This window comes from Oncorhynchus gorbuscha, linkage group LG04, assembly GCF_021184085.1.
Source record: "Oncorhynchus gorbuscha isolate QuinsamMale2020 ecotype Even-year linkage group LG04, OgorEven_v1.0, whole genome shotgun sequence".
Taxonomy (NCBI): domain Eukaryota; kingdom Metazoa; phylum Chordata; class Actinopteri; order Salmoniformes; family Salmonidae; genus Oncorhynchus; species Oncorhynchus gorbuscha.
In genome coordinates, this window is record NC_060176.1 from 79,455,367 (window position 1) to 79,481,846 (window position 26,480).

Consider the following 26,480-nt stretch of genomic DNA (forward strand, 5'->3'; position numbering starts at 1 on the left):
ACATGGTACGTTTAAATGTTAGAGTATGGTAATTTGTAAGTCGCTCTGGATAAGAGCGTCTGCTAAATGACTTAAATGTAAATGTATGTAAATGTAAGCTGAGAAGTTGGGTTGGGGTTACATTGATGATTAGAATTTAAGACTGAACGCAATCTGAATAGGGAATATATATATATTTTACAGAGGCAGGCAGATGTGTGATGACGTTGCACGTTTAACAACATCGTTCCTCAAATTTAAACTGAGAAAAGGGGTTGTGGCATTTAGAGGAAAAATGCGTGCATTATAGTTTAGAGTTACTTTTCAAAAGTGGCCAGAAGTTCCAGATACATTTCATTTAAAAGAAGGAGAAGTATCGTAAAGATGCCACAGATTGCAACGGAAGTGCCAAGCACTAAATGGGCTATATAGTGCAACGCTTTGGACTATAAAATAGGTAAGAATAGTTTAATCGTAAAAAGTTGTGATTGTTTTTCAGAGTATTGATTTTTGGTTAGGTAACGCCTGGGAATTCGAACTAGAAGTTAAAGTATCCTAAAAAAAAACACTATCTATTTTCTCTGTTTTTCTTCACGGGGAAAAATTATGTATTATCTTAAAGGGACAGTGCACGTCAATCACAGTGGTTTGAGTGTATGACAGTGGAAAAAATATTGTGGGACGACAATTTGAAGATAGAAAAATAAGTTACATGATACATCAAGAGATTTAAAACAAACGATGTGAAGGCATTATCAGAATTATTGGGTGTCATTGTAGTAGTAAAAGTTTGGGTTAAGGGGATTTCCCTGTTCCCAGTGACAAGGAATTTTAAATGTGTACACTCACATAGGGGGTGGTAAATTATAATTCAGGATTGGAACAGATGTGATAAATTAGGTTTGGTTAATCGAACAAGAATTATTTACAATTCATTTAAAGTTGCTACGAATTGGGATGAGGCTGAGCGCTTGATGATGACGTCACTAGCGAGGCACTTTTGTCGCCAGGGACTGGGGATAACGGAGAAGATTGGTTGTCGGTTAGTGTGTGTATTGGTGTTTCGAGTAACTTCTCAGAAGTTGATGTAAATTACAAAATACATTTTTAACAGTAATTTGAGAGTTGCCAGGATAGTCAGGAAAGATGCTAAAAACTATCAGCTGATACCTAGGTAGGCATCAAGGGTTGTGGCGTTGGTTTGGGTTGAACCATGTTAGAGAGGGAGAGACTGGATGTATGATTCATAAAACATTGTGGTAATGGATTCCATGGTTGGGATTCCAGGGTTGATTGTTTATGTAACACCAGTGAATTTGAGCACTTTCAATTGTGTGGAACCATGTTAGGGTATTTAAAGTTTGAAAAGCAACCTCTATAGAAAAACATAACTGCATATGTTTCGGGAAGTAAGATAGGTTGAACTTGAATTTTCCCCTGATACGTAGACATGCGTGTTTAAGTAGGATTCTTCATTCCGGGACGGATGGGAGTTTTCTAAAATAAGTAAATTAAAGGAGCCATGGGAGAATGCGAATGCATTTTTTAAAATTAAATATCTGGGATTAAATGACGGATTTCTTACACTGAGAAATGTACGAGTAAACACATACATAGACGTTGTTTAAAACTTATGATTAATGATTTGAGTCAAGGGGGAATTATCATTAGGTTTAGTTATAGTTCACTTATTGAGTTTCTGAATTGAAGTAGCATAGTGAATGCTAGTTAGGCGTGTTGTGTCTCACGTTTAGAAACCTCCTGGGATTATAATCTTGGGGAGAGTGGGGGAGAGAGCGGCCATAAACGACCAAATTGAAAAAGGTCTGGAAGTCTTGATTATCCATTAAGGTTTGCAAATATATACACATAAAACAATTGTTAGAACTATTTGTTTTAGTGCAAAGGTATTTTAAAGAGGCACGCTCACATATGGAACTTTATGAGTTTTAATTATACAAGTGAATTCTCTTTAAATTTGATGAACTATTGATATTATCGTGACTGTCTTCTGAGGTCTGATCAGCCTCAGGGGAGAGTCATTTGTATGATGAATGTGGTCATATTGAGTTACTAGTTTTAAGGTAATTCCTAATAATGGAGTTTTGGTTGAGGGGTTTAGAATTATTGTTTGAACCACAAATGAGAAAGTGGTTCAGGATTCTGTTTTACAACATTAGCTGTGAAGTTCTTGAATGGGCTATTAATGATTTGGTATTGTAACAGAGAAAAAGTCATATTTATCATTGAGAATAAATAGGGGAAGATAAAATAGATTAAGCCAATAGGGCAGGGAATTACATAGAAAAATAAGTTGCAGTTTTTAGGAGTGATAAATTACTGTAGATAAGGTATTCCACACTTTGCAACACATATTAAATTCATGTTATTGTCAGATAATAATGAGGGTCCCCGAAGCAGAGGGCTTGTTAGTGTAGGAAGGATTTTGATATGATTAGCATTTGTTTTGAATTTGTTTGATTATTATAAGTATTTAAATAGTATTACATTTAACAGGAATATAGGACATCTGTGATGATTTAGGGTTATTGTTAGGATTAAGTTAGATTGATTAAGGAAATGTAAGGACTTTAGAGAAAAACCGCTCATAGACATGTTTTTTCTAAAAATCAATGATTTTAGATAAAGCCAAACAGTGAGACATGTAGTTCAAATTTGGAAACATGAGAAACAGAGCTACAGACAGATAGGGGAAAAGGCAGACAGAAGAGCCCTCCCCGCACTGCGGAGACCTTGAAGGTTGGAGAGCAGAGAGGAGAAGTTTTAGAAGGGGAGCCAGGACAGGCAAAGATAACAGAATGTGTAGATAACAGTTACTGAGTGGAGACAAAAGCGAGAATTGGACATGTGGAAAATGAATGGGGCGCTCCTAAATGATAATGTCAGAACAGAAGGATATATACTAATCTTACCTAAATCATTATTTAGAGTAGGTAAGGTTGTTACCTGGGCAGAGCCAGGTAACAAAGGGGGGATGGGTAAATAGTGTTCTAGAATAGGATGTGACCTACGGGATAATTAACTAATACATTTTTTTTTAGCTAATAAACAAACCAAACCTGTATGTCCAAGATTTTATGCACTACAGGTGAACTACAGGTGAAGTCACTCAATCCAGTCCCATAGGCCTGTTGGGGGGACCATACCAAGGACTCCTGGTGACAGCTAGCTGAAAGAGCTACCCGGATTCATATCGCACTGCGGGAGGGTAAGACACGATAACACTGTCGAACAATAACAGAGTTCGAGAGGAGAGCTGGAATTAACAGAATTCGAATGAAAAATACCCTACCTGTCCTTTCCTCACTGTTGTTGTTCATAGAAGTGAAAATGTGTCTGGCTCTTGCTAAGCGATGTGTTCTAGGGGAGAGGGTGGGGCTTCACATGGAAGCTGTTCGTCTGAGCTGCCTTATCGTGGGTGACATATTCCTGATACAGCACGTCCTACTAGATATGCGGAGAGTGGTAATTTGACCCATGGTTTAGACGGTGAGGATTTTGTTCCAAAATAGAAGAGATATCGGTGCAGGTTCCCATATTGATCGTGGACACAGGTCATACCCCATGGGGAGAGAGGGCTATATGAATCCACTCACCCAGTATGGAAAAAGGTAGAGTGGAGTGGCATAAGGAAATGCTTAACTCTTTAAATAAGAAATGAAAAGGATCAAGGGTTGTGGTAGGGAGATGACCAGGTCTTGGTCGACACCCTAGTACGGTTCTGGGTAGAGGAGTGTGGGTCGGTATGGTAAAGCTGTTCATGAAAGCAGGAATGCCAGATAATGACAGTTGTATTGATTTGCACTATTTATATCCCCAGGTTCCCCTTAAATCAAGACTTCCTCCATTTACCGTGACGAGAGGAGAATATTACTGTTTGGCCAGATACAGTACACATGGGAAATACGTGGGGGAAGTTAGTACTTGCAATAGGACAGAGAATATTACCACTGACGAGACCATGTCTGATTTGACAGGCTGGTTGAACTCTGGGGATTTCAATATGTTGAAGTGGGCCAGGGCGACATCTGGTGGTTGTGCTGGGGAATGAGTTTGTGGCCAGTATTGCCGACTGATTGGACTGGACTATGTGCCCTAGTACATTTAGGAATGCCTTTTACACTCATACAACACCAAGACATGAAGTTAGACAAACGAGAGAGAAGAGAAGCTCCATCTGGGTCTTTTGACGACAGAGTATATATTGATAACATTGGGGTTCCACGAGGTGTGCCGGATGAGTTCAAGGCAAGAAATCAGATACTAGCAGGATTAGAGTCAAGCATTTTCGGGGTTCTACTCTTACAAGAACGTGGACTGGATTAATTATAGTTATGATAATCAACAGCGCTTTAGCAGGAATACCAGAGGTGATATTAAAGGTTTTGTAGAACAGACCGAAGCAACCAGCTGGAAGACCTGACAGAATAGAATTGCATTAGATAAAAGGGGAAAGTGGGCGTGATAATCGGGACCATGTCTTACATCCCGGGGTAACACAGCTCCGGACGAATCAGTGCCCGAAGCCTCAGCTGGTTTGACCACCCTGGCTCACGGGTTGGCAGAAAACTCTGGGGTGAATACTTCCCTGACTAATTGGTTTGATAGTACATTTGGAAAATGGAAAAATGTTATAATCACTGTGTTATGGGCTGCAACCACCTGCATGACTGTTTTAATTTTATGCGGCTGTTGTCTAATTCCCTGTGTGCGAGGCCTTGTTTCCAGGACTCTGGAGAGATCAATGACACTACAGATGGTGCGTTATGGGCCGATTCCAGGTTCTGACGCGTGGAGGACTGAAGGCATGTCTACAGAGGAAGTGGACGAATCTGGATCTGTTATTTGTGGGGAATTTATGTTTGATGAGACTAGTGTTGAGATGAAGGGGAATTAGAATGTAATTTGTTTCCATGATTGAACTGTTTTTTTAATGAAGGTCGTGACGAAAATCCGGAAGGAAGAGTTATGATTCTGATGTAGGTTTAAAAACAGTTGGAGTTAAGGTTAGATTTGATTAATGATATGTGAAGAGTTGGATAAACATTTATAATAATGTTGATTTGTTTATTATGTGTCTATTCATATGATAATCTGATAAACCGTTATAATAAGGTTAGTATGAGTAGGTTGATAGTTTCATTTTTATGATATAATGTAAACTAGATGTAGGTTTGAATGTATAATATTTGATCAAAGGGAGGATTGTTAGAGGAAATTATGGTTGAAATTATTAATTATGTATACATTATTGATTAGAACCATTTATTCTAATACTATTATGTTATGGTATGAAAAGTAAGAGTTATTGGTTAAGCTGTTACTGACAATGTAAGCAGAACGAATTAATTGTCTGTGCCTCTTGGGTGGTTAAAGGGAGGTATATGCTATAGCTTTTCAGACAGATAAGAAATGTTTGGGTGGTGTTCCATTAGTAGTTGGAATGTAGTTTTATGGGGGGAGTAGAAGAAGAGTTCCAGACCTAATAAACAATGGGCTCTTGTGAGAATCGGAGAGAGGGTGGGAAACTGATGATGTCATGTGTATGCATTTAGTACTCTCTTGTTACTTTTGGCTTTTAAGACTGGTCTCAATCTACTTCATGCATAATTAATGAACTTACAATTCATTAATGAATTAGAAATGAGTGCGAATTGGTTTTGGCAATAAAACATAAAGGAATTTAGAATTCCTCTAACAGTGACCCCAGTTCATTTTAGGTTAGGTAACACCTATACTAATTCCTCTAACAGTGACCCCAGTTCATTTTAGGTTAGGTAACACCTATACTAATTCCTTGTGACCCCAGTTCATTTTAGGTTAGGTAACACCTATACTAATTCCTTGTGACCCCAGTTCATTTTAGGTTAGGTAACACCTATACTAATTCCTCATGACCCCAGTTCATTTTAGGTTAGGTAACACCTATACTAATGCCTTGTGACCCCTCCACCCTTCCATTCAAGAACCCTATTCCAGAATAAGACGACATAAAATCTACATTTATTTCCAAATAAAACCACATAAAATGTCTCATGATTTAAAACCCCCAAGGCCTTCTGAGAGTGTTGTGTCATATCATTTAAATGTGTTACCTTTATTATCCATTCCTCTGTCATTTCTCCTAGAATCTTCAACCCAAAATATGTTTTCCTGTGGCAAATTTAGCCAATTTCTCCTCCAGGAATCCGCAATATTTACATGTGGTTCTCTAACACTTTCTCTCACCAAGGCAGCCGCCTCAGCCATTCCCTCTGCTTTATGATTATCTATGGAGATTTGATCTGTACGACTAGTATGAGGATCACATTTCACCACTGTTCATTTACTGGGTAACTGACATGCTTCTAATAATGCCTCATTTCTCCTTCTCCCTCACCTTCACCTCCCTCATCTCCATCACTTATGTTTTAGTGGTGTGTGTGTGGAGTATTCAGGAGTTGTGTTTTAGTGGTGTGTGTGTGTTTGGAGTATTCAGGAGTTGTGATTTGGTGGTGTGTGTGGAGTATTCAGGAGTTGTGTTTTAGTGGTGTGTGTGTGTTTGGAGTATTCAGGAGTTGTGATTTGGTGGTGTGTGTGGAGTATTCAGGAGTTGTGTTTTAGTGGTGTGTGTATGTTTGGAGTATTCAGGAGTGAGTGTGTGTGTGTGTGTGTGTGTGTGTGTGTGTGTGTGTGTGTGTGTGTGTGTGTGTGTGTGTGTGTGTGTGTGTGTGTGTGTGTGTGTGTGTAGTATTGGTGGAAACTATGAACTCTGCTCCCTCTCCTCTCTCTGTGGGCGAGTGTGTTTATATTCCACATGTCTGTACAATCACTTCAGAGTCTGGGGTTAGAAACCATGTGGAGTCTGGTCTGTTGTCACGATCATCGTATATTTTTAATGTAAGATGAATGAACACGAAGTACACTAAACATACCAACAACATGACCACTAACAACACTGAGTGCAAACATGCAACATCACATAGACAATCACCCACAGATTACCCAAGGAATATGGCTTCCTAAATATGGTTCCCAATCAGAGACAACGATAAACAGCTGCCTCTAATTGAGAACCAATCTAGGCAACCATAGACATACAAAACACCTAGACTAGTGAACAACCCCGTAAACATACAAAAACCCTAGACAGGACAAAAACCCTAGACAGGATAAAAACCCTAGACAGGACAAAAACCCTAGACAGGACAAAAACCCTAGACAGGACAAAAACCCTAGACAGGACAAAAACCCTGGACAGGACAAAAACCCTAGACAGGACAAAAACCCTGGACAGGACAAAAACCCTGGACAGGACAAAAACCCTAGACAGGACAAAAACCCTAGACAGGACAAAAACCCTAAACAGGATAAAAACCCTAGACAGGACAAAAACCGTGGACAGGACAAAAACCCTAGACAGGACAAAAACACAATAAACCACCCCTCGTCACACCCTGACCTAACCAACATAAAGAAAACAAAGATAACTAAGGTCAGGGCATGACATCTGTAGACCTCTCACTCTCCTCAACATTAAATAACTCTTACGGACAGATTGGTTTGGAGCCAGAGTCTCGTGTGGATCAGAAGACTGTGTTGGCTTCCACCAGTCTTCAGGTGTCAGATATGGTGACTTATTACACCAGCTTAGTTCACCGAACCACAAGGAGCCATTTAAATGTCGTAAATCATTAAATCAATAAACGATCAACGAACCGTGACTACGTGGTGCACAAGCACAAAACAATATCCCACAAACACAGGTGGGAAAAACAGTGATTTAAATATGATCCCCAATTAGAGACAACGATTACCAGCTGCCTCTAATTGGGAACCATACAAAACACCAACATAGAAAATATAAAAGTAGGAGACAAAAGTTTCAACATGAAACACTTTGAATAAGAACAGGAAGTAGAGTGTGGTAAATACAGTATGGTTCTCTGTTCAATAGTAGACCTCCTCAAACACTGGGTAAAAGTCTCACTCAGATCTTTAGTGTTATCAGTCTCTGACTCCGCCCGCTGACCTCCTGACCCCCCACAACCCTCTCCATTCTAAAGGTCTGCAGTGCAAAGGTCAATAATCTACGTTGGTTTGGAATTCTGTGTTAAATCTCATCAATATCTTTACAGACCTCCCTCCCTCTCTCTCTAGACACTGTAAAAGGGGGTTTCCAACTGAATTTATTCAACTGAAATGTGTCTTATGCATTTAACCCAACCCCTCTGAATCAGAGGTGGGGGGGGGCATAATCGACATCCGCGTCTTCAGCGCCCAGAGATCATTCGGTTAACTGCCTTGCTCAGGGGCAGAAGTACAGATTTTGACCTAGACAGGATCAGTATTCTGACCTGTTCTCCCACCATGACACTCATCACAGGACAGACTATCAGGTTGACCTAGACAGGATCAGTATTCTGACCTGTTCTCCCACCATGACACTCATCACAGGACAGACTATCAGGTTGACCTAGACAGGATCAGTATTCTGACCTGTTCTCCCACCATGACACTCATCACAGGACAGACTATCAGGTTGACCTAGACAGGATCAGTATTCTGACCTGTTCTCCCACCATGACACTCATCACAGGACAGACTATCAGGTTGACCTAGACAGGATCAGTATTCTGACCTGTTCTCCCACCATGACACTCATCACAGGACAGACTATCAGGTTGACCTAGACAGGATCAGTATTCTGACCTGTTCTCCCACCATGACACTCATCACAGGACAGACTATCAGGTTGACCTAGACAGGATCAGTATTCTGACCTGTTCTCCCACCATGACACTCATCACAGGACAGACTATCAGGTTGACCTAGACAGGATCAGTATTCTGACCTGTTCTCCCACCATGACACTCATCACAGGACAGACTATCAGGTTGACCTAGACAGGATCAGTATTCTGACCTGTTCTCCCACCATGACACTCATCACAGGACAGACTATCAGGTTGACCTAGACAGGATCAGTATTCTGACCTGTTCTCCCACCATGACACTCATCACAGGACAGACTATCAGGTTGACCTAGACAGGATCAGTATTCTGACCTGTTCTCCCACCATGACACTCATCACAGGACAGACTATCAGGTTGACCTAGACAGGATCAGTATTCTGACCTGTTCTCCCACCATGACACTCATCACAGGACAGACTATCAGGTTGACCTAGACAGGATCAGTATTCTGACCTGTTCTCCCACCATGACACTCATCACAGGACAGACTATCAGGTTGACCTAGACAGGATCAGTATTCTGACCTGTTCTCCCACCATGACACTCATCACAGGACAGACTATCAGGTTGACCTAGACAGGATCAGTATTCTGACCTGTTCTCCCACCATGACACTCATCACAGGACAGACTATCAGGTTGTTCTTACATTGTCAGATAAATATCATGTTATTATCTCTAGCTTCTCCAATCCCTCCATGAAAAAGTCATCTCGTCTCTAACCTCGTTGTCAGGCCAATTCAGTGAAATGGTGAACTAGGTTACATCTGCCCAAACATTCCTCAGATCTTCATCAGTTCTCCCTGTCTTCTTCCTCTCTCTTCTTCTACATCTCCATGTATCCCAGCACTTCTTCAGGCTAGTTACAATAACTCATTTACACATTTCCCACAGTCTTTCTATCAGTCCCTCTATCTCTCCATCCCTTTCCACAATCACTCTATCCTTCTCCTCCATCTGTCTATCCTTCTCCTTCATCTGTCTATTCTTCTCCTCCATCTGTCTGCTGAACTCCCCCTCCATCTCTCTATCCTTCTCCTTCATCTGTCTGCTGAACTCCCTCTGTATCTTTGTCTGTGAGATCATGATGTTCCTCTGTAACTCAGGCAGGACTATCTTCATCAGGTTTCTCTCTGCTTCAACTCTGGCTTCTCCTTCATAGTTCTCCATCACCTGTCTGTGTCTCTCCTCCATCTCCCTCCTCTCATTCTCTCTCTTCTCTCTAAATCTCTCCAGCTTTCTCTCCATCTCCTCCCTCCTGACAGACTCCCTCTTCAGCTCCCTCTCCAGCTCTCTTTTCTTCTCCTCATCCCTCTCTTCTTTCACCTGTCTCTCCAGTTCACTGGTTCTTTCACTGAGTGTTCTGATATCTCCCTCATGTTCCTGGATCACTCCCTCTATCTTTATCAGAGAGTCCTGCAACTCCTTCTCAAGCCTCTCTCTCAAGTCTCTCTCCTCCCTCTGTTTCGTCTCTCCTCTCTCTCTCTGGATGTTTCCCTCCATCTCTCTAACCTGGTCCTCTGCCTCCTGGTAGGTCTGACTGCTGTAGAATCTCTCTCTGTTTCCTGCCACCATCTCCTCTACCTGAACCAGCAGCTCTGATACCTGAGTGCCATGGGCCCTGTCCTTAATATTGAGGACGTGGTACCTGCTCCCACTTTTCTCTACAAGCTGCTGGAGGTCCTGACTTCCTGCTTGGAGAAACTCCTCAATGCTCTGCTCTTTCAGTCCATCATCATGGGTGAATAGAATCACAGTGTGTCCCCAACAACCCTCCCCAAACATCTCCTCTATTCTCTCCAACACCCCTCTCTCCTCCCCCTTAGAGGGCTCCACTGGTATGACCAGGAGGAAGGCATGGGGTCCCGGGGCAGACAGACGGACACAGAGCCCCACATCCTGTCTCATCTCCTCCAGAGAGAGTCCAGGACAGAACCAGTCTGGAGTGTCCACCAGCACCAGCCGTCTCCCACACACATCCCCCTCTCTCCTCTTACTCCTCTGGGTCACTGCAGAGGGGCTGGCCTGGGCCCCAAACTCCTCTCTGCCCAGGATGGTGTTTCCTGCTGCACCCCTCCCAGCCCCAGTCCTCCCCAGCAGCACCAGTCTCAGCTCAGACACACTGGGAGACAGTGGGGAGTCTGGACTGCTGCTCTCTCCTCCCACTGCAACACAACACACAGCACTGATCAACATTCTGACTCTCTGGAGGATGTACAACAGTGTCTAATATAATATAATCTACATCCATAACTCACTAGATGGAGGAGGTAACTCCATGCTGTGTCTCCTCCTCAGTGGAAGTGTGGGGTCTGTATCTGAGGTCTCTCCTCTCACTGTAACACAACATAGAGAACTGGTCAACATACTGACTCATCAGAGACACATTTTAAACATAGTATAAACAAACTACAAATACATTACACATCATAGTGAAATATAGATTATTGGAGAACATAGAGAATATCAAGATTGATGACAGTTTGAGACAATATTGATAACTCACTAAGTGAAGGATGGTCCACTATAAACTAGAGACAGTAGGAGACAACAGGACAATATTGATAACTCACTAAGTGAAGGATGGTTCACTATAGACTAGAAACAGGACAATATTGATAACTCACTAAGTGTGTCATGTTTTGTCTTAGATTGTCTTGTCATTTTGCTTTTCCCTCTGTTCATTTTCCCCCTGCTGGTCTTTTTAGGTTCGTTCCCCTTTTTCTCTCTCCCTTCCTCTCTCTCTTCTCTCTATCGTTCCATTCCTGCTCCCAGCTGTTCCTATTCCCCTAATCAATCATTTAGTCTTCCCACACCTGTTCCCTATCTTTTTCCCTGATTAGAGTCCCTATTTCTCCCCTTGTTTTCCGTTTCTGCCCTGTCGGATCCTTGTCTATTGTTCACCGTGCTGTGTCTGTGTATCGCCCTGTCGTGTCGTGTTTCCCTCAGATGCTGCGTGGTGAGCAGGTGTCTGAGTCTGCTACGTTCAAGTGCCTTCCCGAGGCAACCTGCAGTTCATGATCGAGTCTCCAGTCTGTTCTCGTCATTACGAGTGGAATTATGCTTTATGATTGTAGATTTACTTTACTGGATTAAAGACTCTGTTTTCGCCAAGTCGCTTTTGGGTCCTCATTCACCTGCATAACAAAGTGAAGGATGGTCCTCTATAGACTAGAAACAGTAGGAGACAACAGGACAATATTGATAACTCACTAAGTGAAGGATGGACCACTATAGACTAGAAACAGTAGGAGACAACAGGACAATATTGATAACTCACTAAGTAAAGGATGGACCACTATAGACTAGAAACAGTAGGAGACAACAGGACAATATTGATAACTCACTAAGTAAAGGATGGACCACTATAGACTAGAAACAGTAGGAGACAACAGGACAATATTGATAACTCACTAAGTGAAGGATGGACCACTATAGACTAGAAACAGTAGGAGACAACAGGACAATATTGATAACTCACTAAGTAAAGGATGGACCACTATAGACTAGAAACAGTAGGAGACAACAGGACAATATTGATAACTCACTAAGTAAAGGATGGACCACTATAGACTAGAAACAGTAGGAGACAACAGGACAATATTGATAACTCACTAAGTGAAGGATGGTTCACTATAGACTAGAAACACTAGGAGACAACAGGACAATATTGATAACTCACTAAGTGAAGGATGGTTCACTATAGACTAGAAACACTAGGAGACAACAGGACAATATTGATAACTCACTATTGTAGATTTACTTTACTGGATTAAAGACTCTGTTTTCGCCAAGTCGCTTTTGGGTCCTCATTCACCTGCATAACAGAAGGATCCGACCAAAGAATGGACCCAGCGACTACAGACGCTCGTAACACTGCCGTCGAGATCCAAGGAGCCATGCTCGGCAGACACGAGCAGGAATTGTCTGCTGCTCGCCATGCCGTGGAGAACCTGGCCGCTCAGGTTTCCGACCTCTCTGGACAGTTCCAGAGTCTTCGTCTCGTGCCACCTGTTACTTCCTGGCCTGCCGAGCCTCCGGAACCTAGGGTTAATAACCCACCTTGCTACTCCGGGCAGCCCACGGAGTGCCGCTCCTTTCTCACCCAGTGTGATATTGTGTTCTCTCTCCAACCCAACACATACTCTAGAGAGAGAGCTCGGGTTGCTTACGTCTTTTCACTCCTTACTGGCCGGGCTCGAGAGTGGGGCACAGCTATCTGGGAGGCAAGGGCTGATTGTTCAAACAATTACCAGAACTTTAAAGAGGAGATGATTCGGGTTTTTGACCGTTCAGTTTTTGGTAGGGAGGCTTCTAGGGCCCTGGCTTCCCTATGCCAAGGTGATCGATCCATAACGGATTACTCTATAGAGTTTCGCACTCTTGCTGCCTCTAGTGACTGGAACGAGCCGGCGCTGCTCGCTCGTTTTCTGGAGGGACTCCACGCAGTGGTCAAAGATGAGATTCTCTCTCGGGAGGTTCCTTCCAGTGTGGACTCTTTGATTGCTCTCGCCATCCGCATAGAACGACGGGTAGATCTTCGTCACCAAGCTCGTGGAAGAGAGCTCGCGTCAACGGTGTTTCCCTGCTCCGCATCGCAACCATCTCCCTCCTCTGGCTCAGAGACTGAGCCCATGCAGCTGGGAGGTATTCGCATCTCGACTAAGGAGAGGGAACGGAGGATCACCAACCGCCTGTGCCTCTATTGCGGATTTGATGGACATTTTGTCAATTCATGTCCAGTAAAAGGCCAGAGCTCATCAGTAAGCGGAGGGCTACTGGTGAGCGCTACTACTCAGGTCTCTCCATCTAGATCCTGTACTACTATGTCGGTCCATCTACGCTGGACCGGTTCGGGTTCTACATGCAGTGCCTTGATAGACTCTGGGGCTGAGGGTTGTTTCATGGACGAAGCATGGGCTCGGAAACATGACATTCCTTTCAGACAGTTAGACAAGCCTACGCCCATGTTCGCCTTAGATGGTAGTCATCTTCCCAGTATCAGATTTGAGACACTACCTTTAACCCTCACAGTATCTGGTAACCACAGTGAGACTATTTCTTTTTTGATTTTTCGTTCACCTTTTACACCTGTTTTGGGTCATCCCTGGCTAGTATGTCATAATCCTTCTATTAATTGGTCTAGTAATTCTATCCTATCCTGGAACGTTTCTTGTCATGTGAAGTGTTTAATGTCTGCCATTCCTCCCATTTCTTCTGTCCCCACTTCTCAGGAGGAACCTGGCGATTTGACAGGAGTGCCGGAGGAATATCATGATCTGCGCACGGTCTTCAGTCGGTCCCGAGCCAACTCCCTTCCTCCTCACCGGTCGTATGATTGTAGTATTGATCTCCTTCCGGGGACCACTCCTCCTCGGGGTAGACTATACTCTCTGTCGGCTCCCGAACGTAAGGCTCTCGAGGATTATTTATCTGTGTCTCTTGACGCCGGTACCATAGTGCCTTCTTCCTCTCCGGCCGGGGCGGGGTTCTTTTTTGTTAAGAAAAAGGACGGTACTCTGCGCCCCTGCGTGGATTATCGAGGGCTGAATGACATAACGGTTAAGAATCGTTATCCGCTTCCCCTTATGTCATCAGCCTTCGAGATTGTGCAGGGAGCCAGGTGCTTTACTAAGTTGGACCTTCGTAACGCTTACCATCTCGTGCGCATCAGAGAGGGGGACGAGTGGAAAACGGCGTTTAACACTCCGTTAGGGCATTTTGAGTACCGGGTTCTGCCGTTTGGTCTCGCCAATGCGCCAGCTGTTTTTCAGGCATTAGTTAATGATGTTCTGAGAGACATGCTGAACATCTTTGTTTTTGTCTATCTTGACGATATCCTGATTTTTTCACCGTCACTCGAGATTCATGTTCAGCACGTTCGACGTGTACTCCAGCGCCTTTTAGAGAATTGTCTCTACGTGAAGGCTGAGAAGTGCTCTTTTCATGTCTCCTCCGTTACTTTTCTCGGTTCCGTTATTTCCGCTGAAGGCATTCAGATGGATTCCGCTAAGGTCCAAGCTGTCAGTGATTGGCCCGTTCCAAGGTCACGTGTCGAGTTGCAGCGCTTTCTAGGTTTCGCTAATTTCTATCGGCGTTTCATTCGTAATTTCGGTCAAGTTGCTGCCCCTCTCACAGCTCTTACTTCTGTCAAGACGTGTTTTAAGTGGTCCGGTTCCGCCCACGGAGCTTTTGATCTTCTAAAAGAACATTTTACGTCCGCTCCTATCCTCGTTACTCCTGACGTCACTAGACAATTCATTGTCGAGGTTGACGCTTCAGAGGTAGGCGTGGGAGCCATTCTATCCCAGCGCTTCCAGTCTGACGATAAGGTTCATCCTTGCGCTTATTTTTCTCATCGCCTGTCGCCATCTGAACGCAACTATGATGTGGGTAACCGCGAACTGCTCGCCATCCGCTTAGCCCTAGGCGAATGGCGACAGTGGTTGGAGGGGGCGACCGTTCCTTTTGTCGTTTGGACAGACCATAAGAACCTTGAGTACATCCGTTCTGCCAAATGACTTAATGCCCGTCAAGCTCGTTGGGCGTTGTTTTTCGCTCGTTTCGAGTTTGTGATTTCTTACCGTCCGGGTAGCAAAACACCAAGCCTGATGCCTTATCCCGTCTGTTTAGTTCTTCTGTGGCTTCTACTGATCCCGAGGGGATTCTTCCTTATGGGCGTGTTGTCGGGTTGACAGTCTGGGGAATTGAAAGACAGGTTAAGCAAGCACTCACGCACACTGCGTCGCCGCGCGCTTGTCCTAGTAACCTCCTTTTCGTTCCTGTTTCCACTCGTCTGGCTGTTCTTCAGTGGGCTCACTCTGCCAAGTTAGCTGGTCATCCCGGTGTTCGAGGCACTCTTGCGTCTATTCGCCAGCGCTTTTGGTGGCCGACTCAGGAGCGTGATACGCGCCGTTTCGTGGCTGCTTGTTCGGACTGCGCGCAGACTAAGTCAGGTAACTCTCCTCCTGCCGGTCGTCTCAGACCGCTCCCCATTCCTTCTCGACCATGGTCTCACATCGCCCTAGACTTCATTACCGGTCTGCCTTTGTCTGCGGGGAAGACTGTGATTCTTACGGTTGTCGATAGGTTCTCTAAGGCGGCACATTTCATTCCCCTCGCTAAACTTCCTTCCGCTAAGGAGACGGCACAAATCATCATCGAGAATGTGTTCAGAATTCATGGCCTCCCGTTAGACGTCGTTTCAGACAGAGGCCCGCAATTCACGTCACAGTTTTGGAGGGAGTTCTGTCGTTTGATTGGTGCGTCCGTCAGTCTCTCTTCCGGGTTTCATCCCCAGTCTAACGGTCAAGCAGAGAGGGCCAATCAGACGATTGGTCGCATACTACGCAGCCTTTCTTTCAGAAACCCTGCGTCTTGGGCAGAACAGCTCCCCTGGGCAGAATACGCTCACAACTCGCTTCCTTCGTCTGCTACCGGGTTATCTCCGTTTCAGAGTAGTCTGGGTTACCAGCCTCCTCTGTTCTCATCCCAGCTTGCCGAGTCCAGCGTTCCCTCCGCTCAAGCGTTTGTCCAACGTTGTGAGCGCACCTGGAGGAGGGTGAGGTCTGCACTTTGCCGTTACAGGGCACAGACGTGAGAGCCGCCAATAAACGTAGGATTAAGAGTCCAAGGTATTGTTGCGGCCAGAGAGTGTGGCTTTCCACTCGCAACCTTCCTCTTACGACAGCTTCTCGTAAGTTGACTCCGCGGTTCATTGGTCCGTTCCGTGTCTCCCAGGTCGTCAATCCTGTCGCTGTGCGACTGCTTCTTCCGCGACATCTTCGTCGCGTCCATCCTGTCTTCCATGTCTCCTGTGTCAAGCCCTTTCTTCGCACCCCGTTCGTCTTCCCTCCCCCTCCCGTCCTTGTCGAGAGCGCACCTATTTACAAGGTACGTAGGATCATGGACATGCGTTCTCGGGGACGGGGTCACCAATACTTAGTGGATTGGGAGGGTTACGGTCCTGAGGAAAGGAGTTGGGTTCCGTCTCGGGACGTGCTGGACCGTTCACTTATTGATGATTTCCTCCGTTGCCGCCAGGATTCCTCCTCGAGTGCGCCAGGAGGCGCTCGGTGAGTGGGGGGTACTGTCATGTTTTGTCTTAGATTGTCTTGTCATTTTGCTTTTCCTCTGTTCATTTTCCCCTGCTGGTCTTTTTTTTAGGTTCGTTCCCCTTTTTCTCTCTCCCTTCCTCTCTCTCTTCTCTCTATCGTTCCGTTCCTGCTCCCAGCTGTTCCTATTCCCCTAATCAATCATTTAGTCTTCCCACACCTGTTCCCTATCTTTTTCCCTGATTAGAGTCCCTATTTCTCCCCTTGTTTTCCGTTTCTGCCCTGTCGGATCCTTGTCTATTGTTCACCGTGCTGTGTCTGTGTATCGCCCTGTCGTGTCGTGTTTCCCTCAGATGCTGCGTGGTGAGCAGGTGTCTGAGTCTGCTACGTTCAAGTGCCTTCCCGAGGCAACCTGCAGTTCATGATCGAGTCTCCAGTCTGTTCTCGTCATTACGAGTGGAATTATGCTTTATGATTGTAGATTTACTTTACTGGATTAAAGACTCTGTTTTCGCCAAGTCGCTTTTGGGTCCTCATTCACCTGCATAACAAAGTGAAGGATGGTCCTCTATAGACTAGAAACAGTAGGAGACAACAGGACAATATTGATAACTCACTAAGTGAAGGATGGACCACTATAGACTAGAAACAGTAGGAGACAACAGGACAATATTGATAACTCACTAAGTGAAGGATGGACCACTATAGACTAGAAACAGTAGGAGACAACAGGACAATATTGATAACTCACTAAGTAAAGGATGGACCACTATAGACTAGAAACAGTAGGAGACAACAGGACAATATTGATAACTCACTAAGTGAAGGATGGACCACTATAGACTAGAAACAGTAGGAGACAACAGGACAATATTGATAACTCACTAAGTGAAGGATGGTTCACTATAGACTAGAAACACTAGGAGACAACAGGACAATATTGATAACTCACTAAGTGAAGGATGGACCACTATAGACTAGAAACAGTAGGAGACAACAGGACAATATTGATAACTCACTAAGTGAAGGATGGTTCACTATAGACTAGAAACACTAGGAGACAACAGGACAATATTGATAACTCACTAAGTGAAGGATGGACCACTATAGACTAGAAACAGTAGGAGACAACAGGACAATATTGATAACTCACTAAGTGAAGGATGGACCTCTATAGACTAGAAACAGTAGGAGACAACAGGACAATATTGATAACTCACTGGATGGAGGAAGGTCCTTGCTGTCTCTCCTCCTGACTGGGAGGATGGAACCTGTTTCTGACAGCTCTCCATGTTCTAAAATAATAGAACAACCATTTAGAATGAGAACATTTACCTCAGTGACACAGGAAGGCACATAGACCTACTGAAGGGGAGTTCTGGGTTTCTACTGAAATGTTAAGTATCACATATCTCACTCACCAGTCATCTGGGCTGAGATCTCTCTTCTCAGTCTCTCTACCTCAGTCTTCACATCACATATCTGTTGAGCTGAAATAACAAAGGAGGACTAGGATCTGAATTCTGTGTTAAAGACTTCAGACAGAAATATGATGCAGAGGGAAAGTATGAAGTGATGGACAACAATATTCACAACTCAGTGGAGAGTCGACAATAACCTGAGAACTGAGGAAAGTACAGAAGACTAAATGTATTAATGGTGTGAATAATCTCACCCAGTTCAGCATTTTCATTGTTGACATCCTCCACCTGTTTGTCTCTTTCCTTTAGCTGGTTCTCTCTCTCCTCTAGTAGGTTGTCTTTCTCTTCTACTTCCTGTCTCCTCTCTTCTACTTCCTGTCTCCTCTCTTTTAGTTTGTTTTCTTTTCCCTCCAGTAGTTTGTCTCTCTCTTCCAGTCGTTTGTCTCTCTCTTCCAGTAGTTTGTCTCTCTCTTCCAGTAGTCTGTCCTTCTCTCCCAGTCTGTGATTTCTGTCCTCTAGTTGAAGGTCTTTTTCCTGCAGTAGTTTGTCTCTCTCTTCCAGTAGTCTGTCCTTCTCTCCCAGTCTGTGGTTCCTGTCCTCTAGTTGAAGGTCTTTTTCCTGCAGTAGTTTGTCTCTCTCTTCCAGTAGTTTGTCCTTCTCTCCCAGTCTGTGGTTCCTGTCCTCTAGTTGAAGGTCTTTTTCCTGCAGTAGGACTCTGAAGTTCTCTACTTTGCTGTTCTTGTCCTGCAGGTTCTTTCTCAGAGCCTCTAGTTGAATGTCTCTATCCTTTAGTTGCTTGTCTTTCTCTTCCAGTTGGTTTTCTTTCTCTTCTAATTGTTTGTCCCTCTGTTCCATTATCTGGTTCTTCTCCTCCAGGAGTCTCTCTTTCTCTCTCACTTCCTGGGTCATATCATCCAGTTGTGTGTCTTTCTCTCTCACTTCCTGGGTCATATCATCCAGTTGTGTGTCTTTCTCTCTCACTTCCTGGGTCATATCATCCAGTTGTGTGTCTTTCTCCTCTAGTTGTTTCATCATCTCCTCTCTTAATATCTCTTTTAATTCTTTTTCCATCTTCAACTCTGAGAGCAATTAATATATATTGGTTGTTTGAATAAGTAATGCATTAATTCATTCAATAGTATGTCTATAAAGACATTATCATTTGATGGAGGTGGTTCAATTATTAGTAATTATTTCCTCCAGTCAACAGTTATCTGAGCTGAACCAATCATCAACTGGTCTATTGACTATTTGATACGTTACAAATGAATGAGTCTGAAAAACTGAATGACCTCACTCATGTTCCCTGATTCAATCCTCTCTCCTCCAGACTCTCTCATACTTACCAAGCTCACCAGCTGATGCCTCCCTCTTCAGCTTGTCCTCCTGGGTCTCAGGTTGTAAATACCGTGATCCTGAGACTATGGTGTAAAACAGAGAGGTGAGTTCTGTGTGGTAGACAACATCACTACATACATAACAAACAGGACCAATCAGATTTCTCCTGTCACTCAAGCCTCCCTCATGTAGGGACTGTGGGCACCAATGAGATCTGGTTAACTTCATAAATAATGTTGTTTTGTTATTGGTCTTTCTCTGATCAAATGATTATTGTCATTGTTTGTGATAACCAGCATTGGGCTCTATGTCAGATACAGGATATTGTGTCAGGAGGCAGGGTTCTATGGAATATACATTCAGTAGAATGTGAAGAACATATGACATCATAATACAACCTACCTTGAGAACATTTGGGGAGAGTATTGATAAATGTAAAGAAACTGATTTAATTTGTAGCCTTGAAGAAGACACACTGCTGTTCACAAGGCCTGTAGTTTTTATAGTATCAGATTAACACTCTGGTCTGTTCTTTGTCTTGTGTTATTGGTTGTCAATAAACAAAACAGACAAATAAGTAATTACTCACCAAATGCTGATCATCCATTATCCAAGATGGAGAGTCATGAATAATGATCATGTAAAACAGAATGCATTAGTTATTATTGTTCATTGAATTTCTGTCTCATTACATAATTTAATGAAATACCATACATCATATTGGAATGACTGTTCATCACATTCATTACTAATGTACTTCTAGGGAAAGGGATGTAAGCAGCACTACTATGTGAGCAGTCTGAGAATGACTGAATGCTTCATAATAAGACATCAAGCTAAATTCAAGCTGATTCTATTTTAATTTTGGTGTGTGAAATATTGACCTCTATGACAGATATATTGTGGGAGGACTATGTGAAATGTTGACCTCTATGGCAGATATATAGTGGGAGGACTATGTGAAATATTGACCTCTATGACAGATATATAGTGGGAGGACTATGTGAAATATTGACCTCTATAGCAGATATATAGTGGGAGGACTATGTGAAATATTGACCTCTATGGCAGATATATAGTGGGAGGACTATGTGAAATATTGACCTCTATGGCAGATATATAGTGGGAGGTCTATGTGAAATATTGACCTCTATAGCAGATATATAGTGGGAGGACTATGATATGAAAATTCTGGATAATTTGAAGAACATCTATACATCTTTATCCAACCTAACTTGAGAACATTTGGGGAGAGTATTGATAAATGTAAAGAAACTGATTTAATTTGTATCCTTGAAGAAGACACACTGCTGTTCACAAGGCCTGTAGTTTTTATAGTATCAGATTAACACTCTGGTCTGTTCTTTGTCTTGTGTTATTGGTTGTCAATAAACAAAACAGACAAATAAGTAATTACTCACCCTCATCTGATCATCCATTATCCAAGATGGAGAGTCATGAATAATGATCATGTAAAACAGAATGCATTAGTTATTATTGTTCATTGAATTTCTGTCTCATTACATAATTGAATGAAATACCATATATCATATTGATATGACTGTTCATCACATTCATTACTAATGTACATCTAGGGAAAGGGATGTAAGCAGTGCTACTATTGGAACAGTCTAAACATCACAGAATGATTCATACTGGGACAACAAACTGAATACAAGCTGATTCTATTTTCATTTTGGAGTGTGAGATATTGACCTCCATAGCAGATATATAGTGGGAGAACTGTGAAATATTGACCTCTATAGCAGATATATAGTGGGAGGACTAAGTGAAATTTTGACCTCTATAGCAGATATATAGTGGGAGGACTATGTGAAATATTGACCTCTATGGCAGATATATAGTGGGAGGACTATGTGAAATATTGACCTCTATAGCAGATATATTGTGGGAGGACTATGTGAAATATTGACCTCTATGACAGATATATAGTGGGAGGACTATGTGAAATATTGACCTCTATGACAGATATATAGGTGGAGGACTATGTGAAATATTGACCTCTATAGCAGATATATAGTGGGAGGACTATGTGAAATATTGACCTCTATGGCAGATATATAGTGGGAGGACTATGTGAAATATTGACCTCTATAGCAGATATATTGTGGGAGACTATGTGAAATATTGACCTCTATGACAGATATATAGTGGGAGGACTATGTGAAATATTGACCTCTATGACAGATATATAGTGGGAGGACTATGTGAAATATTGACCTCTATGGCAGATATATTGTGGGAGGACTATGTGAAATATTGACCTCTATGACAGATATATAGTGGGAGGACTATGTGAAATATTGACCTCTATGACAGATATATAGTGATTCCAAGATGGCGTAGCAGTAACTCGTCCTGTCGTATCGTCTCTCTGTAAATATCTTTTTCGTTTTAGATACTTTTTCTTCGCATATCTTTAAAAACATTTTGCTAAATCTAAGCTTCCAAATACTCTTCTGCAACCCGCCAATGTAGCTACTTTTCCTAAAGTAGTTATATTTACTTCGAAACCGAAACCGGAAACCTTCAACTGAAGCTAGCCAGCTATGCTAGCGGTCTTCAGCTAACCTTTAGCTCGGAAAGCTCTCGCCAGTTCGAACAACGCGACGCTAACCAGAGCATAACGGACCTATTTCTTTTTTATTTTTTACCCCCGGATTCCCACCACAAACGGAACATTCTTCAGCTGGATCTTCACAACTAGCTATCGAGCTAAACAGCAACCCTGGTTGATTACTCCTGGCTAGCGTTTCCACCCACGTAGCTTGAAGCTAGCCCGGCCAGAGCTCCTAGCATACTCCTGGGCTACAATACCTTGACTACGACCGGTCTATCGATGTCACCGCATGAAGAGGAATAAACCGACTCACCCCATCGCAACGTCCTCCAAAGGCTAACTCTCTAGCCCTCGCTATCTCCTTGCTTGCTAACTCGGCATGCTAACTGCTAGCTTGTTTAGCCCAGAACACACCCAAGAACCTCCAGAAGCTAACCAGCTAGCTACAATCTATTTAGCTACCAGCTAGCTAGCTACAAGCTATTTAGCTAGCTACAAGCTACTTAGTCATTGTTAGTTTTCTTAACCTGGATAACACTCGCCAGCCCAGCCCCCCTGCCCCATCCACCGCTGCCCCTGGACTCTGATCACTTGGCTACATAGCTGATGCACGCTGGACTGTCCATTAATCACGGTACTCCATTCTGCTTGTTTGTTTTATCTGTCGGCCCCGTTGCCTAGTCAATGCCATTTTACCTGCTGTTGTTATGCTAGCCGATTAGCTGTTGTCTCACCCACTGTTTTAGCTAGCTTTCCCAATTCAACACCTGTGATTACTGTATGCCTCGCTGTATGTCTCTCCCAAATATCAATATGCCTTGTATACTGTTGCTCAGGTTAGTTATCATTGTTTCAGTTCACTATGGAGCCCCTAGCCCCACTCCTCATACCCCTGATACCTCCTTTGTCCCTCCTCCAACATATGCGGTGACCTCACCCATTACAACCAGCATGTCCAGAGATAAAACCTCTCTCATCATCACCCAGTGCTTGGGCTTACCTCCGCCATACCCGCACCCCACCATACCCCTGTCTGCGCATTATGCCCTGAATATATTCTACCATGCCCAGAAACCTGCTCCTCTAATTCTCTGTTCCCAACGCTCTAGGCGACCAGTTTTGATAGCCCTTAGCCGCACCCTCATACTACTCCTTCTCTGTTCCGCGGGTGATGTGGAGGTAAACCCTGGCCCTGCATGTCCCCAGGCACCCTCATTTGTTGACTTCTGTGATCGAAAAAGCCTTGATTTCATGCATGTCAACAACAGAAGCCTCCTCCCTAAGTTTGTTTTACTCACTGCTTTAGCACACTCTGCTAACCCTGATGTCCTTGCCGTGTCTGAATCCTGGCTCAGGAAGGCCACCAAAAATTCAGAGATTTCCATACCCAACTATAACATCTTCCGTCAAGATAGAACTGCTAAAGGGGAGGAGTTGCAGTCTACTGCAGAGATAGCCTGCAAAGTAATGTCATACTTTCCAGGTCCATACCCAAACAGTTCGAACTACTAATTCTGAAAATCACTCTCTCCAGAAATAAGTCTCTCACTGTTGCCGCCTGCTACCGACCCCCTCAGCTCCCAGCTGTGCCCTGGACACCATTTGTGAATTGATTGCCCCCATCTAGCTTCAGAGTTTGTTCTGCTAGGTGACCTAAACTGGGATATGCTTAACACCCCGGCAGTCCTACAATCTAAGCTAGATGCCCTCAATCTCACACAAATCATCAAAGAACCCACCAGGTACAACCCTAACTCTGTAAGCAAGGGCACCCTCATAGACGTCATCCTGACCAACTGGCCCTCCAAATACACCTCCGCTGTCTTCAACCAGGATCTCAGCGACCACTGCCTCATTGCCTGTATCCGCTACGGTGCCGCAGTCAAACGACCACCCCTCATCACTGTCAAACGCTCCCTAAAACACTTCTGTGAGCAGGCCTTTCTAATCGACCTGGCCCGGGTATCCTGGAAGGACATTGACCTCATCCCGTCAGTTGAGGATGCCTGGTCATTCTTTAAGAGTAACTTCCTCACCATTTTAGATAAGCATGCTCCGTTCAAAAATGCAGAACTAAGAACAGATACAGCCCTTGGTTCACTCCAGACCTGACTGCCCTCGACCAGCACAAAAACATCCTGTGGCGGACTGCAATAGCATCGAACAGTCCCCGCGATATGCAACTGTTCAGGGAAGTCAGGAACCAATACGCGCAGTCAGTCAGGAAAGCTAAGGCCAGCTTCTTCAGGCAGAAGTTTGCATCCTGTAGCTCCAACTCCAAAAAGTTCTGGGACACTGTGAAGTCCATGGAGAACAAGAGCACCTCCTCCCAGCTGCCCACTGCACTGAGGCTAGGGAACACGGTCACCACCGACAAATCCATGATTATCGAAAACTTCAACAAACATTTCTCAACGGCTGGCCATGCCTTCCGCCTGGCTACTCCTACCTCGGCCAACAGCCCCGGCCCCCCTGCAGCTCCTCGCCCAAGCCTCTCCAGGTTCTCCTTTACCCAAATCCAGATAGCAGATGTTCTGAAAGAGCTGCAAAACCTGGACCCTTATAAATCAGCTGGGCTTGACAATCTGGACCCTCTATTTCTGAAACTATCCGCCGCCATTGTCGCAACCCCTATTACCAGCCTGTTCAACCTCTCTTTCATATCGTCTGAGATCCCCAAGGACTGGAAAGCTGCCGCAGTCATCCCCCTCTTCAAAGGGGTGACACCCTGGACCCAAACTGTTACAGACCTATATCCATCCTGCCCTGCCTATCTAAGGTCTTCGAAAGCCAAGTCAACAAACAGGTGACTGACCATCTCGAATCCCACCGTACCTTCTCCGCTATGCAATCCGGTTTCCGAGCCGGACACGGGTGCACCTCAGCCACACTCAAGGTACTAAACGACATCATAACCGCCATCGATAAAAGACAGTACTGTGCAGCCGTCTTCATCGACCTTGCCAAGGCTTTCGACTCTGTCAATTACATTTACATTTACATTTAAGTCATTTAGCAGACCCTCTTATTCAGAGCGACTTACAAATTGGTGCATTCACCTTATGACATCCAGCGGGACAGTCACTTTACAATAGTGCATCTAAATCTTAAAGGGGGTGAGAGGGATTACTTATCCTATCCTAGGTATTCCTTAAAGAGGTGGGGTTTCAGGTGTCTCCGGAAGGTGGTGATTGACTCCGCTGTCCTGGCGTCGTGAGGGAGTTTGTTCCACCATTGGGGGGCCAGAGCAGCGAACAGTTTTGACTGGGCTGAGCGGGAGCTGTACTTCCTCAGTGGTAGGGAGGCGAGCACCATGGTCTTGTAGCGGATGCGAGCTTCAACTGGAAGCCAGTGGAGAGAACGGAGGAGCGGGGTGACGTGAGAGAACTTGGGAAGGTTGAACACCAGACGGGCTGCGGCGTTCTGGATGAGTTGAAGGGGTTTAATGGCACAGGCAGGGAGCCCAGCCAACAGCGAGTTGCAGTAATCCAGACGGGAGATGACAAGTGCCTGGATTAGGACCTGTGCCGCTTCCTGTGTGAGGCAGGGTCGTACTCTGCGGATGTTGTAGAGCATGAACCTACAGGAACGGGCCACCGCCTTGATGTTGGTTGAGAACGACAGGGTGTTGTCCAAGGATCACGCCAAGGTTCTTAGCGCTTTGGGAGGAGGACACAATGGAGTTGTCGACCGTGATGGCGAGATCATGGAATGGGCAGGCCCGTTCCTGTAGGGAAAGGAGAAGATTAATTGTGTGTCGTCTGCATAGCAATGATAGGAGAGGCCATGTGAGGTTATGACAGAGCCAAGTGACTTGGTGTATAGCGAGAATAGGAGAGGGCCTAGAACAGAGCCCTGCGGGACACCAGTGGTGAGAGCGCGTGGTGAGGAGACAGATTCTTGCCACGCCACCTGGTAGGAGCGACCTGTCAGGTAGGACGCAATCCAAGCGTGGGCCGCGCCGGAGATGCCCAACTCGGAGAGGGTGGAGAGGAGGATCTGATGGTTCACAGTATCGAAGGCAGCCGATAGATCTAGAAGGATGAGAGCAGAGGAGAGAGAGTTAGCTTTAGCAGTGCGGAGCGCCTCCGTGATACAGAGGAGAGCAGTCTCAGTTGAATGACTAGTCTTGAAACCTGACTGGTTTGGATCAAGGAGGTCATTCAGAGAGAGTTGGCGGGAGAGCTGGCCAAGGACGGCACGTTCAAGAGTTTTGGAGAGAAAAGAAAGAAGGGATACTGGTCTGTAATTGTTGACATCAGAGGGATCGAGTGTAGGTTTTTTCAGAAGGGGTGCAACTCTCGCTCTCTTGAAGACGGAAGGGACGTAGCCAGCGGTCAGGGATGAGTTGA

The 26,480-nt window shown here is 44.4% G+C and overlaps 1 protein-coding gene across 2 annotated transcripts in view; it reads right to left on the reverse strand.

Annotated features, from left to right (window-relative positions):
- Nucleotides 1-8,065: 8,065 nt before the first annotated feature.
- Nucleotides 8,066-26,480, reverse strand: part of LOC124034704 (trichohyalin-like) — a 39,057-nt gene continuing 20,642 nt past the window's right edge. Inside the window, exons 7-15 of one of the 2 annotated variants that reach the window (XR_006838620.1) lie at nucleotides 20,969-20,974; nucleotides 20,137-20,142; nucleotides 19,556-19,630; nucleotides 18,464-19,288; nucleotides 18,210-18,278; nucleotides 18,009-18,083; nucleotides 10,993-11,070; nucleotides 8,385-10,899; nucleotides 8,066-8,313 (exon numbers count right to left, since the gene is read on the reverse strand). Coding sequence is in view for 1 of the 2 variants with exons in the window: in XM_046348179.1 (XP_046204135.1) it covers nucleotides 9,608-10,899; nucleotides 10,993-11,070; nucleotides 18,009-18,083; nucleotides 18,210-18,278; nucleotides 18,464-19,288; nucleotides 19,556-19,630; nucleotides 20,137-20,142; nucleotides 20,969-20,974 (2,426 nt within the window). In the remaining variant the exon portion in view is untranslated. The other variant, XM_046348179.1, reaches the window with a different exon arrangement.